At 41.7% G+C, this 14,265-nt stretch overlaps 1 protein-coding gene across 1 annotated transcript in view; it reads right to left on the bottom strand.

Annotated features, from left to right (window-relative positions):
* SEMA3D (semaphorin 3D) overlaps window positions 1-14,265 on the bottom strand; it is a 147,442-nt gene that overhangs the window by 23,503 nt on the left and 109,674 nt on the right. Inside the window, 2 exon segments of the mRNA XM_069801680.1 lie at window positions 1,566-1,654; window positions 5,782-6,004. Of these exon segments, the coding sequence (XP_069657781.1) occupies window positions 1,566-1,654; window positions 5,782-6,004 (312 nt within the window).

The following is a 14,265-nucleotide window of genomic DNA, read 5'->3' as shown; positions in this document are numbered from 1 at the left end:
TTCTTATTAAGCACTATTTGAAAGGCTTAGATGGTATTTAAGGGATACATAGGCAGATCCTCTACACCAGGATGTATTTCACTGCTATGAGAGACAGCGAATTTTTTGCCAGTGACTGATGTATGAACAGGACAAAGCTCAGAGTATTATCTATCATGTAACAGAAGATGATTAATCTAAGCCTATTGTTTAATGTTAATGCACTTTGAGGAAATAAGGGATGTTTTTTCAGCCCTTCAACCCCTTCAATTTTCTATATTCAAAAACATAGAGGTAACAGTTATAAATGTCACCAATAAAAATGTGAAGGAATGTCTGCTGAGCAGGAAAAAAAAATAACCTTTTTTTTGTTTTAAATATGATATGGTACATTTGCCCTTGACGTTATGTTTTAAGAATGCAGCAAATTGGTGCGCATACTGAAACTGCTGATTACTTGGCAGGCCACTCAGTAATCTTGAAATTTTCAAGGTGATATTTATAATTGGTGTCCAAGACAGTGGGAAGAAGACATGGAGATCCTTTAAATCAAAGCTTCATCATACACATGACATATCAAAAGGCATACGGAGAAATATAATCTTTGAAATAATTATTAAAGAAGCTGTCCTTACATTTGGAAAATGCTGTCTCTAAGTCCCAAATTCATTTAGTGTGGGCAGAAATTCTGGCTAAAACTTCATACAGCACATAGGAGAGAGGATGTGTGAGAAAGTAATCAAAATGCCACAGATGCAGATAAAATTTGATGAAAAAGCAAGGTGAAAACTGAAGAAGAGCTATACAGAATGAGAAAAAAGCAAAATGAGAATGAAAAGAATGAAGAAGGAGCTACTAAATGGAAAAGAAAATCAGTAGGGAAGACACAGGTCTCCGTTTTCATACTGTAATGGTATGTTGACATCAGCTCCCTCACCAGCAATGAGGTTAATCAGAAATTGTGCCTGAACAACAGAAAGGAGGTTTGGGCTTTTTACAAGCTCTATTTATGAAGAAGTCATTGGTATTAGCAGGGGTCCGGTTACTTTTCTTCTTTATCACTCATCCAGAATAACCAAATTAAAATGGTCAAAAAAGTTGAGTCAGCCTTCACCAATAAATTAAAACACACGGATGATCAAAACTAACTTTGTTTTATTTTCTTTATGTTTTCAATTCCTAAAGTTGTTATTTTAAAGAATTTCTCTGTATCTGTGGAATTTTGTTTGTTTGTTTTAAAAAAATTATAATTGTACTAAGAATAGTCCCAAACCTGAGAGAATAGAAAAATTGGCATTAAAAAGAAAATACTTCTAATAAAAAAATTTGGGCTTATAACATTTCAAACTACAACAAGGAAGGATAAATGAGACTTTCTATGGCTTTGAAAAATCACGGTCTGTTTGGTTCTGGACTTTTTTCAATTGACTTACCCAAAGAATACCAAAGTAGTTAAAAATTTACATAGTGTCCCTCTGGAAACCTGAATGAGTTCCAGTAAACAAACAACCAGACAGACAAAGCCAGTTTGGGCCTTAAAGTCCCCTGAATAATATTTAATTGATGTTGTGACTGTTAATGCTTACCTTGAATATCTGCAGCTCTTCCAGGACCACCTCCTCCTTAGTCCACTTCTCCTTTGGGATACTCACAACTTTCAGGACTGTGCCTATGTCTGAAACAAATGTTCATCATGTAAACCCCACACTTATGTTTCAGTACATATGTGCCACTCCATTTCATCCCCTGAAGACAAAGCTAATGCATCAAGGATGTAGCCTTCAAATATCTATCCCTATCTGCCTCTATTGCTATCTACACAGCTCTACACCATACATTTATGGTTTTACTGTATGGCTGAGCCAACACAATTGCAGGCTGTGTCTGGCAGGGATGGTCTAACTCTCCTGCTACACAAACACAGACAAGCACGTCCATGCTGCCAGCTAGAAGTTTTGGCACATTTCCTTGAGCCAGAATTGGGGCCCATCTGACCCCAAAGAGATCCAGCTTAGGGGGCTAAATTGACAGAAAATTATTTCCTCATTTTTATAGAATTAATTTTCATCCAGTATAGCACCTTAATCGAAGTAGGTTTCATTTTAATGTGGGGAGTTAAGCAATGCACTTTTTTCATTTATCTTTTAATTTTAAGGAAATTTTTGACCAAAATCTCCATTCAACATCAAAATCTTAACTTAATCGTGACAGAAATTACTTCTTTGGAGTTATCTAGAGAATTTTTTAAAAATTAAACCTATTCATCAATTTTAAACTGAATTCCTGCTTGGTGAAAGAAATAGCTGCTCATTTCATCTCAGACCATTACACACTTGTGAATCTTGAATGGCCTTAAAAAGAACCCTTAAAAACTGCTCAGGGGAGGTGGGCTGGCTGGTGGGATGTGCAGCATGGAAAGGACACAGTGCAGCTTAGTCCCAAGCACTATGCATACCATCAAAATGATGAAAAATAATACATTATAATGGAAAGAATCAGATTTTCATTCTTGTTTTCCCAAACTACTGGAGGTCATATTATCAATCAAAGCCAAAAGTATTTCAGTTTGCCTTATGTATTAGAGCTTTTTTTTGTTTCTTTATTTGATGTAATTGCTAAAGCCTGCCTATGTACAAGTTGGTTGCATACATTCAAACATATAATAAGCTTCTGATCTGCTGCTGTTCAAAATCTCCTGGGTTATTTGGTATATCTGTATTCAGTCTATCTATATAATATTTGAAATTTTATCTTCAAGTTTTTTTTTTCCATAAGATGAGTTTAGAGGATAAAGTAGAACAAAAACATGTGCTTCTGCAAAAGAAAACTCACTTCTAAGGAAGGCACTGAAGATAAATAAATCTCTGCATATTATGGAGTGCCACCTAGTGACTGCATGGTATATGCTGGCCTTGACACCTAAACCCGACCATTTACCCTGCAAGAATTAACATTCGTGCTGGGTAGTAACAGTTAAACTGGGAAGATTCTAGTTGCTGGTCTCTCAATATAATTTTATTCCTATGACAAATTTTATAGTGGAGGATAGCAAACATCTGAAAGCAACCTCTATAGCCATGTATAGGATTTGTGTGGCAAGGTTTTGGTAGCTGGGGGGGGCAAAAGCTGCAGCTTCTGTGAGAAGCTGCTAGAAGCTTCCCCCATGTCCGACAGAGCCAATGCCAGCCGGCTCCAAGACGGACCCGCCGCTGGCCAAGGCTGAGCCCATCACCGATGGTGGTAGCGCCTCCGGGAGAACAGATTTAAGAAGGGAAAAACATTGCTGTGCAACAGAAACTGCAGCTGGAGAGAGGAGTCAGAACATGTGAGAGCACCAGCCCCGCAGACCCCCAGGTCAGTGCAGAAGGAGGGGGAGGAGATGCTCCAGGCGCCGGAGCAGAGATTCCCCTGCAGCCCGTGGGGAAGACCATGGTGAGGCAGGCTGTCCCCCTGCAGCCCAGGGAGGTCCACGGGGGAGCAGATCTCCACCTGCAGCCCGGGGAGAGAGGACCCCACGCCGGAGCAGGGGGATGCCCGAAGGAGGCTGTGACCCCGTGGGAAGCCCGCGCTGGAGCAGGCTCCTGGCAGGACCTGTGGCCCCGTGGAGAGAGGAGCCCACGCTGGAGCAGGTTTGCTGGCAGGACTTGTGACCCTGCGGGGGACCCACGCTGGAGCAGTCTGTGCCTGAAGGACTGTAGCCCATGGGAAGGGACCCACGGTGGAGCAGTTCATGGAGGACTGTCTCCCGTGGGAGGGACCCCACAGTGGAGCAGGGGACAGGTGAGGAGTCCTGCCCCTGAGGAGGAAGGAGCGGCGGAGACAAGGTGTGAGGAACCGACCCCAACCCCCCATTCCCCATCCCCCTGTGCTGCTGGAGGGGGGTAGGTAGAAAATTTGGGAGTGAGCCTGTGCCCAAAAAGAAGGGAGGGGTGGGATGAAGGTGTTTTAAGATTTGGGTTTATTTCTCATTATCCTACTCCAGTCGATTGGTAATAAATTAAGTTAATTTTCCCCAAGTTGAGTCTGTTTTGCCTGTGATGGTAATTAGTGAGTGATGTCTCCCTAGGATCTAGACCCAGGAGCCTTTCATTATATTTTCTCTCCCCTGTCCAGCTGAAGGGGGAGAGTGATAGAGCAGCTTTCGTGGGCACTTGGTGTCCAGCCAGGGTCAAACCACCACAAGCCACTAAAAGAACATTTTGTACATTTTAACCAGTGAACTCATCTTTTCAGACAGCTAAGTTTTAAATTATTTTTTCTCACTATTATCAGAAGAAAAGTAAGTTTGAGTGAGTACTCCCAAATCCTAGGCATCTCACAGTTGGGAATGTGTTCCCTTTCCTTCTCTTTTGACTATATGAAAGATGACATTCAGAAAGCAACAAGTATTTTCCACCACCACTGCTAAAACTTATGCCTAACCTTCTCAGGCAGCAGGGGAGCAAATAGCACTTTAATGTTCTTTTTTATGAAACTGTGCTTTTCTCTCTGACACCACTGTACTTGACTTGTGGGGATCATAGAGGGACTCTCACACCATCTTTTTTTTTGGAAAACAAGAGTAGTGAGAGAGATTGAGCTGAAAGACATAAATGGTCCACAAGAGAGACTACCTCTGCACTCATGTGTGTGATAACGCAGCTGGGGAACTCTTGAAGGCTGAGACAACCCACACTTTTTAAGAGGCGATGCTCTGTAACAATTCACTCCTTTCCCCAGACCACCTCAGAATATCCATACCTATCAAACTACACTATATGACATGAAATTTAGCATTGCGGTAGGATTCAAACAGAAACCTTAGTTTCTCTGCAGCTCATGTCAGGGGCTCATCCACTGCCCTTGGATAAACCTTTTCACCTCCCTGTACCTTAGTTTCACCTGCTGTGAGATGCAGATAATGGCAATGACCTTCTTAGTAAAGCAAGAAGTGCTTTATAAGACCTATTACTAGTGAGAGAACTTCAAATTGTGGGTTAAGAACAAGAAATTCCAGTGGAGTAAGACTGTAGATTATTACTTCAGAAATGTTATGAATAGGTATGTTAATATTTATTAGCATACCATGCTGTTGCGTGATTCATCCAGTGATTCTAAATTTAATTACTATGGTAAAACTAGACTTTTTCCTTAAGGCATATAACTATCATAAAAATGTAAAGAGATACATAATTATCGACAGAAAAACTGCAAAGCAGGTTTCTTCCCTGACAGAGTAGTTTAACCTCTCTGCTCAATTCTGGTCCTCTTGTTTGGAGCTATTCACATTGCTAAGTAATATCTTTAAAAGTATTTAAGTGGAATTGTTGCCTTAGGCCCAATTTTAAATCTTTCTTAGCTGTTCAATGTCACATGAGATTTAATGCTGAAGCACCATGTCACTACTGATAACAGGAAGTACTCCTTCAAGTTTTTAAGGTTAATTTTTTTTCTTTTAATTGGTTATAGATGTGCTGCCAGCAGGAATTGGAGCTGGACAACCATGTAGTGTAAAGACAAGTAGTGAACAGTAGTCAAAGGGTAAGAAAGTCCAGGTAATCTGACCCTTAACTGGTTTATCACCTAGGGACCAGGAGGCATTAAAATCCCAATACTAGCCATTTCTTGAGCTGACAAATTAATCTAATCTTAGCATTTGCATGAAGTCCTGGCACAGAATCAGGAGCAACTTAAATGCTTCCCAAAGCTGCATGTGTAGGAAAAAGATATCAATCAACAGGTTTATTCAGAACCTATCGGAGTAAAAAATGTTCTTAAAGGATGTGGTTTGTGCAGAATGATAGTGGAATTCCTCTCTCATACCTGTTCCTAGGAAAATAACATCATATTGCCCATCCTCTGCCATGACGTGATCCACCACAATCTGCGTCAGCCGATAGTCCACATTGATTCGAGTGAAAACTGGTCCTCCCGTCACTGGGTAAACGGATTTGTACATCAGTGGATGGCGTTTAATAAAGCTAATGACTTCATCAGGAAAGTCTCTGGTAGACTTTATGAGTGGATCATAGGTTTTGCTTGGACACTGAATGAAAGAGAGAGAACAAGATGAGAAGAATATGAGCAAAGGGATATAAGTAATCTGCATGTTTCTTCATGTAGTAGGAAAGCTACCTGGTCCGGATCAGCTATATCAGTTTGTAAAGCACATTTGCCAATGGCTGGTAATTTGACTTACAATTGAAAAAGCTTGGTGTTATTTTGAAAGCAGGGGAGCACACTGGCAGTGTGTGCTCCTCTGAGTCTTCAAAGGGATGTTTTTCCCCTCATTTCTCCACTCTTTCCTCTTCTCTTTTCATTTTTACCTCTCCTCAAAAGCACTTCCCATTCACCTTCATTCTCCTTTATCCTGCTCCCACCTATTCTCCTTTATCTTCTAAAAACACCCAAAACTTGTTAATTTGTTTCATCTCACTCATTTGCACTACAACTCAGAATTATAAATATTAAGTTCCTGTTAGTTATATGCCCATACCTGCACCTACCTATAGATATATACAAGCTTTAAAGAAAAACTCCTATAGGCTTTTCTTCTTTCTCAGTCAGACATTTTGCTAACATAAATTAAATCTTAGAGGGGATATGAACTTCAGCTTCTCTAAGATACTCAGCAAAGGAAGACCGCATTAGGAAAGAGAGTTTGTCTGCTTGATGTTGGGTAAAATGTGAATTAAATATCACGTTGGATATTTTACAAAGACGAGGATATCAAGTCTGGAGTGAAGGAGACCCCTGTCATGCTGTCTGGCTCTCCGTTTGAAGGCACAGGTACCAACAGACGGTTAAATTTCCTACATGCTGAACAAACTAACGTAGAAAGGACTTTCAACAGCAAGTCTGAGAGTGCCCTCCGGTGGCTAGTATGGAGTAATCGCAAGTATTTAAAGTGCGGCATCTTCTCACGCTTTTTCTGCTTTTTGTCTTTCTGCTCCTCTTACCGGGGCTGAGTTTCTGCCCTGCTGGTGCAGTGAGCTAGAATTGGGCAAGAGCCCCACCAGCATGGCCCGATGTTAGACTAATGGCTTGATCGCTCTTGGGAGATACGCTCAGAGTTACTGTGGCAGAAAGCCCCTAGTAAATGCTTTAACCACGTTCGTTTTTCCAGACTGAAACACCCACGTCTATCTTTTGCCTGTATATGGCCCGCAATCAGAAGCTATAACTTTTCAGTGAGCTGCACCTCCTATGCCTCCTGTTTATTTTTTTTTTCTAAAAAAAGGATATTCTCCAGATCCCAGATGATCCCTGTAGCTTATTATCTCTGAGAAGTGACTTTCCTTACTCATCCACATAGCTGAAACTTTTGCCCCGGCCCCATGGCTCAGGTGCTGTAGCATCCTTTTCTCTGGCTTTGAGCAGCACAGTCTCATCCTCTTCTGGTCCAGACAACTGTTACAGCGATCACTGACACTTCCTCAGCGTCACTCATTTATTGCTGGGGTTGGCTCCCACCTCTATTTGACCCATACTGACAAACTAATCAATTCAGCTGTTTCTCTGGCTTACACAAAGCAAGCTGGCTCTCACACATCTTGCCTGAAGACTACCCACAAACCTACCTCCTCAAACTCCTTCCAATTTTTCCCTTCTGTGCCTTTCAGGGTGAGCCCAGGAACATACTTGCAAGGCCAATCATGTTGGTGACCCATCATCTCACACTCACCTATCTCTGCTCTCCTTCCCCTGGCTGTTTGTATCTCTTTCCCATCCCTTGTTTTACACTTAGCCTCTAAGCTGAGTCTGAGAAAGCTTCTTTCGAATTCAGAGGCATCTAGATGTGTTAATGGGGCAGTACAAATACTGGATCATAAAAAGACAAACTGGAAACACTGTTCCAGTTGGTGACATACTTTTACATATAAACTGTTGATGCTTCTTTTTTAACACTACTTTTAACTAAGTAATCCCTGCGTTTCCTGCCAGGTGGAGCCATAACATAGTCTGTGAAGAAAGAAATGTGGTTAAATAACGCCTTTGTAGTCTGCCGGGAGAAAGTTAAGATTTGTGGTGCAGTTGCTCTACAGTCCTCCTTTGTGCCTAATTTCAACAGAGGAGACTTTAGTTCACATTCCCACATCTCCAGTTTGACACATGTTCAATCTATGGTGCCAGTTAAAGGCTTGCAGTTAGGATTTGTTCCACTATGTAAGGTTTGGCATTATCCAAAACTTTTGCATGAGGAAAATTTTGATCTTAGACTTTGTGGTAAAAAAATAAAACAAACCATAATACAGGATAAATGATTCAGACAGCACAATAACTACACAGAAACCAAATCACACGCACACTTGCTACACGAGCAGTACTTCAGGAATGACCATTTCCCCTTACCTTTAGAACAACAAAGGTCTCAGTCTTTGCCACTCATACCAGAATCAGACATCAAAACCCTACTGATATCAAAAGCATGTTTATCTTTGCAGGGATTGAACCAAAGTTTGTGGGAATTAATAGAAAGAAACACACATGCTTTAACTGCCTTTGGATCAAAATTTTGCATCAATTTATTCTAAATAGTATGAGAAACAAGTTCATTTCTTCACTTCCCCAATCATGCAATAACTTTCTTCCCCCTTACTATGTACTAGACATTGATTTTCCTTTATATGTGCATTTTCTGTGGTTCATGTTCTCTCTCGCTACTCTGAGTTACAGTCTGCATCCTCTGGAAATTCGCTGATTGCTCAGCTATTCACAGCTCAATCCCAGAAGTCCATTTCTATGTGAAAAATGGGAGTAGCCCCATGGGTCTTAAAGATGTCCTAGATTTTTGCCAAAAATGCATTAACAGAGGAAGAGGAGAGCAATGACATCACTTACTAGAAAACACTAGGCTAAAATGTCTACCACTATAGAACTATAAATTGTTACAGTAATCCCAAAGGCCCAAACCCTACCATGCATGATATAGGGATATAGGGAAATCTTTGCCAGCTTGCGCAGCTAATTTAGTAGAAGCAAGGACTAAGGGTCTGATCCAAAGATCCGCTTGAGTCAACAGGGCCTTTTCCAATTATTTCAGCGGGCTTTGGATCCCATCCTAAGACAGCATGACCACCAAGAACAGCTGGGCAGGTGTGACCCTGTTATGCTTGGACACGGGAGCTCTTTCCAGAGGCATCACTCACTGTGGCATGACGGATGGAGCAAGGGAATGAAAACTTCATTTTGGCCACCCATTGGCAAAGTCCTCAGGCAGCTGTTTAAAGCTGTGTCCACCCATGGTTGCAGAACAGTTCCTGTAGGCTTGTGCTTCCTTTCGTAGCAATCAATAGGATGTATGATGGTCAAGGCTGCATGGCCAAGTGTGTGAGTGGAGCAGCCTTTCACCTCTGAAAATGTCAGTTCACATCCTGTTGCCTGTCTCGTGGTAATGATATCGGTGTTCTCTGCCCAGTTCACAGAGGACATTTATTCACAGCAGCAGCAGCAGATGCCGTCTCAGATATGTGACATCTCCCACTGGAGACAATAAGAGATTTGCATTTCTAGCAAATGTCACAGGAGCAGGTTGGCAGGGTTGTTTCACGTGGACTACATGAGAATCTGGATCCATAAAAGTACAACACCATCACTGTGTTCTCTCAGCATCTTCTGCTTTTGCAACAGGGTGGGGTTCGTCTCACCTGCCCTAGATTCTTATCTTGGTTGTGTGGGAACTGCACAGAGAAGGTGTCTTTTTCTTTCTGATAGAGAAGTCTAAACAACTAGCTCAGATTTGATGCTTTTCCTCCAGATAGCTGACATCAAGAAAAATGAATCACATGAAATAAGTAAAATTAGTACTGCTAGATAAGAATCCTGCAAGAAACTTATTCACCATATAATTTATTCTTCTGAGGTTTCTTAGGCCTTCACTGCCGTGAATGATAACTTGATACAAATATACAGGTTAGGAAATGAAAAGTAAACAGAACAAAACAAAACAAAGAAAAAAACCCACAATAGAAACAGAACTGGAAGTCCTAAGGGCTTTTCTATTCAACTGCTGTATAAAGTCTGTGGCACAAAACTTTTAAAGAATGAATTCAGTAGTTACTTAAAGTTTTTCCAGTGCCCTCTGTGTGAGCTTGATTTGACAATAATCACCTTAGACTAAGTCCTGATCCCAGATGATCTACAAAGATGCCTTTTATTCCCTCACCTTTTATTTGTATCCAAATGTAATCAGGAGGTGGTAAATTAAGGTTAATCTTTCTCAAATAAAAGCAAATACACACTGTGTGCAACACCGCACATATGTAAGCTTTTCTCTTTTTTTCACTTGTCTTATTAAATTTGCAGCTTAGCAGAGTGCTGGATGTGTAGATCTCGCACAATACTGAGACATACGGTGTGACTGTGTTAACATTATGTGGGAACCTTGGCCAAGATTTTCAAAAGCTGGTGCCAGAAGTTAGGCTCCTAAATAAACCTCCAATTTGCCAAAATGCATAATGCTTCACACCATCCAGTGAAGTCAGTAAGAGCTGCTGGATCTAACACCTATTGAAATTGTGACAATTATTTGGGAACCTAGCTATAAGGTATGTAAAAAAATACCCTTTTCTTTTAATGATGCCTCTGTGGTTCAGCAGTGCTGTTGTCTACTGACAGTTTCAAACCAGAATGCTGTTCCCTGGGAGCTTCAAAAGGGTTTCTATTTCAAGTGTGTTGAAAATCCCAGTTTTAAAAGTGACTTGTCACATTGAGCCTTAAACCCACTTAACAATGAGACTCAAACACCCATAGGCTAGATACACAACAGGGACTTGATAATATTGAGTGCAGTAGGCATCTGCTTGGCAGATTTTGCAATGTCCAGGCTGGGAATTGTCATGCATTTCACAAGGACAACTAGGCACCACACCAGCAAGTCACTCTCTTGGGACCATCTGAAGTAGCCAGTGTGAAACACTAAGGACTGAAATATTTCTTAAATTTCTCCCATATTGGGGAATTGGATGTCTTGGTCTGGGCTTCCCTCCTAGCCAGGTGTGTGGACCAGAGCCATCCTGGGAGCTCCTCGCTCCTTCCTATTGAAGGTGTTTCACCTTTCATGTGATAATTATCTCTCAGCTTAGCCAAAAGCAGTAAGAACGTTGCTCAGATGTTAACCAGGAAGGGAGAAGATCTGTTTTCCTCTGAAAAGCTCTCTGTGTTAAGTGCAGTAGGAACTGGAGCACCAGACCCTCCCTCAGAGGGAATGAATCAACCACATGGTCCTTTTCTCCCAAGCTCTCAGTGAATGCGTATTTAATAAGCAAGGAGATATGGCCTTCTAGTCAGCATTCTCCTATGATGTAAAGTTTTCCAAGCTCTAAGTAAGTTCCTTTATCACTGATCCATCAAGAAAAAGCAGAGAAGCTGAAGAACTTCAACTAGTCTCTTCTGTGTTAAAGGGGTCCTCTCACGCACCCAACACATTCAACTTTATTTGTAGAGTTTATAAAGAAATATGAAGTCTGAGTCCTGAGGGATTAAGATGTAACACTAAGGACTGGTGTGAGCTTCCAAGATGCCCAGAAGTACTTTAAAAAATGGGGTACTTATAGGTTTATGATCTTCTGTGGATTAGATAACAGCTTATGTGCCATTGGAGATTCAACCATAAACCATTCTGAAGATGAAACTCGGGTTCCTGAGTGGCCTAAGTACCATGTGGTGTCTTCTCTGTAGTCTTATCAGAGCTGCGCAATACATTTTGCATTTGGACATGCCTGCAAAAAGCCTTAGTGCTTCTCTACAGGATGGATGGGTTGTGCCAGAAGGACTGGACACTCAGCAGGGAGACTTTGATGCTAACCTTCCAGCAGCAAGCCTGGAAGAGGGTAGGGTAGAGGGGAATGAGTCAGGTTCTGCAGGAGACAAACAGCACAAATTTTAAATGGAATCAACCTCACCCAAACCCTGCCACAAAAAGCACAAACAAAACAAACAAAAAATCCCCACAAATAAATTGAAGTCCCCATATTTTTTTTAAGATAGAGTTTGCATCCCACTGGATGTGCGAGATTTGTTCTACCCTGTTCCACTGTTTGTCTTGAGCACTTTGTATTGCTTTTCTATTTAACGCACCTGTGTTGTTGATAGAAAAGGCTGAGACAAGAGAGCATTAATCTGAGGCTAACTGAGCTGAGACCAGCTAGGTGAGTGAACTTGACTTTGCAGGTGGCACTTCGTAATTCTCTGCTGACTTCTGCCAGTGTGAAAGGTGACCAGGTTCGCAGCGTTTCAAAAGGCTGCTATGAACTGAAAGGTGATTCATGTTGGGGAAAACAGGTTGGTAAGTAAGGGGAGGCGGAGGAGGCTTTTGCAGGAAAATAAACCCATGAAGTGAAACATTTCACTTAATTAAGCAGCCCCATTTACAGTGGGGAGATCAAAGGAGAGAGGATTTGGATAAGCAAAGAATGCAGTCTATCCCATAAAAGATCAGGTGAAAGAGGAAGATAAGTCTAAAAATAACAAGGGAAACCTGTGCAACCCTCAATGTTTTATGAACACACTTATTAAAGCAGCAAAACTAACCAGACAGGAGGACAGGGGGAGGCTTTTTGGCAGGCAGTATTTCTCTGTGGTTCAGCCAAGTCCCAATGGGATGGACACCACATCTCAATCAGCCTGTGTACTGGATTAGCAGAGGAAACAAAGGAAGGTGTTTCACTGAAGAAAGGGAGAAAAAGCAATAGAGGGAGAGAAAAAAAAAAAGATTAAAAAATCGCAGGAGAATCTGAGGGCTTGTAAGGGAACTTTAAAAAAAAAAAAAAAACAAAGAATTCAGGAGCTCAGGGCCATATTCAGATCTAGAGTGGAAAGACATGAGACATAAAACTCTTCAAATGGACAAAAGCAACATGCTGGGCTGTTTCTTCTTGTAGCTAAGAAGTGACTCAGACAGCAAGAATCTTACTTTGCTGATTCAGAGCTCTGTTTTGAACCTTTGGCAAATCAGTTAGTAAATATCTAGCTCTACCAAAATATTTGGTGGTGCCTTGGCTAGCAGTTAGAGTCCTATGTTCTGCAGTAGATCAGACTAAGTGTTAATCTGCATCTTTATATACTGACATTCCTCTCAAAATCTGACCTCAATGACATTTACTCACCATCAATGAAATGAGGATGACTCCTGTGTATCCTATCAGAATTTCCAAATTCTGGGCATTATGAGTTGCTCTGATACTGCAACGGTTACAACTAACTAAATAAGCTAGGAATGTTTTTCCTTCCTAATTCACTGAAAATCTTGTTCAAATGCTTTTTGTGATTACTGGGAGGGTGCTGTGAAAACCCTGTTTCAGAATACAGAACGCACTTTAAAGAAAGTCCTTGATGATTTCTTTACCAATGGACAATTTCCTGGTTGAAACCCTAAGAGATGGGAAGAAAACTGGATTTCTTGGCTGGGGACAGCTGCAGATACGCAAGTCCAATTTTTAACCAGTTAAAGAAGACAGAGCAAAAACTCCCTTGGTGTTCTAATCGCCCTTTGTTTCAGGGCTGCCCACTACAGGTTTCTTCCATCTCTTTTTTTTTAGTTTCTTTTCCACCTTCCAAACTGAAATAGATGCGAAGCCTTGTCTTTCTTCGATTCCCATCATTTCCACTTGCTCTTTAGCATTGCTGGGGGAAGCCAGAGGGAAAGAGCCGCGCGTTGTCCATCGCCCACGGTGCGGAGGGCGGTGGGGGGGTGGAGAGGGAAGGGGGGTCCCTCATCCACCAGGGGACACCCCCGCTGCCCCCCCCGGGACACGGGCTCCTGCTGCCCACGCGCTGCTGGGCATTGCGGAGGCATGATGTCATAGGCGTGGCGGGAGTTTATCTGGGACATAAATTGCCGCAGGAAGCGTTTTGTCAAAATTCCAGTATCAAAGTGGTCGCAGGCTCTCTGGCGAACAGCTTTATTTACTTAGGAGATAAAGGCAGCGGAGCAGAAAGTTAAATTAGGGTAAGCGGTCTCCTGCTTCTGTAGAAATGCTGAAAGGAAGGCAATGCTTCTCTTAAAGCCAAACATCAAAGGAAACGCATTTCCTAGCGTAGCTTTTTTTAGACTTCGCCAGTAACTTAAAATGTAAGAAATATAAAATCAGGGCTATGCTAACTGTAGGCAGCACTTAGGCACACCTTAAATTTACAAAAAGTTCTAGCAACTTAAAAAGGGGGAGGTTACCCCTCTTTGGCTTTCTTCTGAGCATTCCTGAACCACCTCATAGCTGGCAAGAAATGATGAAATTAATCTTTAAGGAAGAGCATTTCAGCATTCCTACTGCAGTGTTCTGCAGGGGTGTAGCATGCTGCTGCTTTTAC

Source organism: Haliaeetus albicilla, chromosome 14 (genome assembly GCF_947461875.1).
Source record: "Haliaeetus albicilla chromosome 14, bHalAlb1.1, whole genome shotgun sequence".
NCBI classification, from domain to species: Eukaryota; Metazoa; Chordata; class Aves; order Accipitriformes; family Accipitridae; genus Haliaeetus; species Haliaeetus albicilla.
Note: the sequence above shows the minus strand (reverse complement) of the source record. Positions and strands in the feature narration are given on the sequence as shown.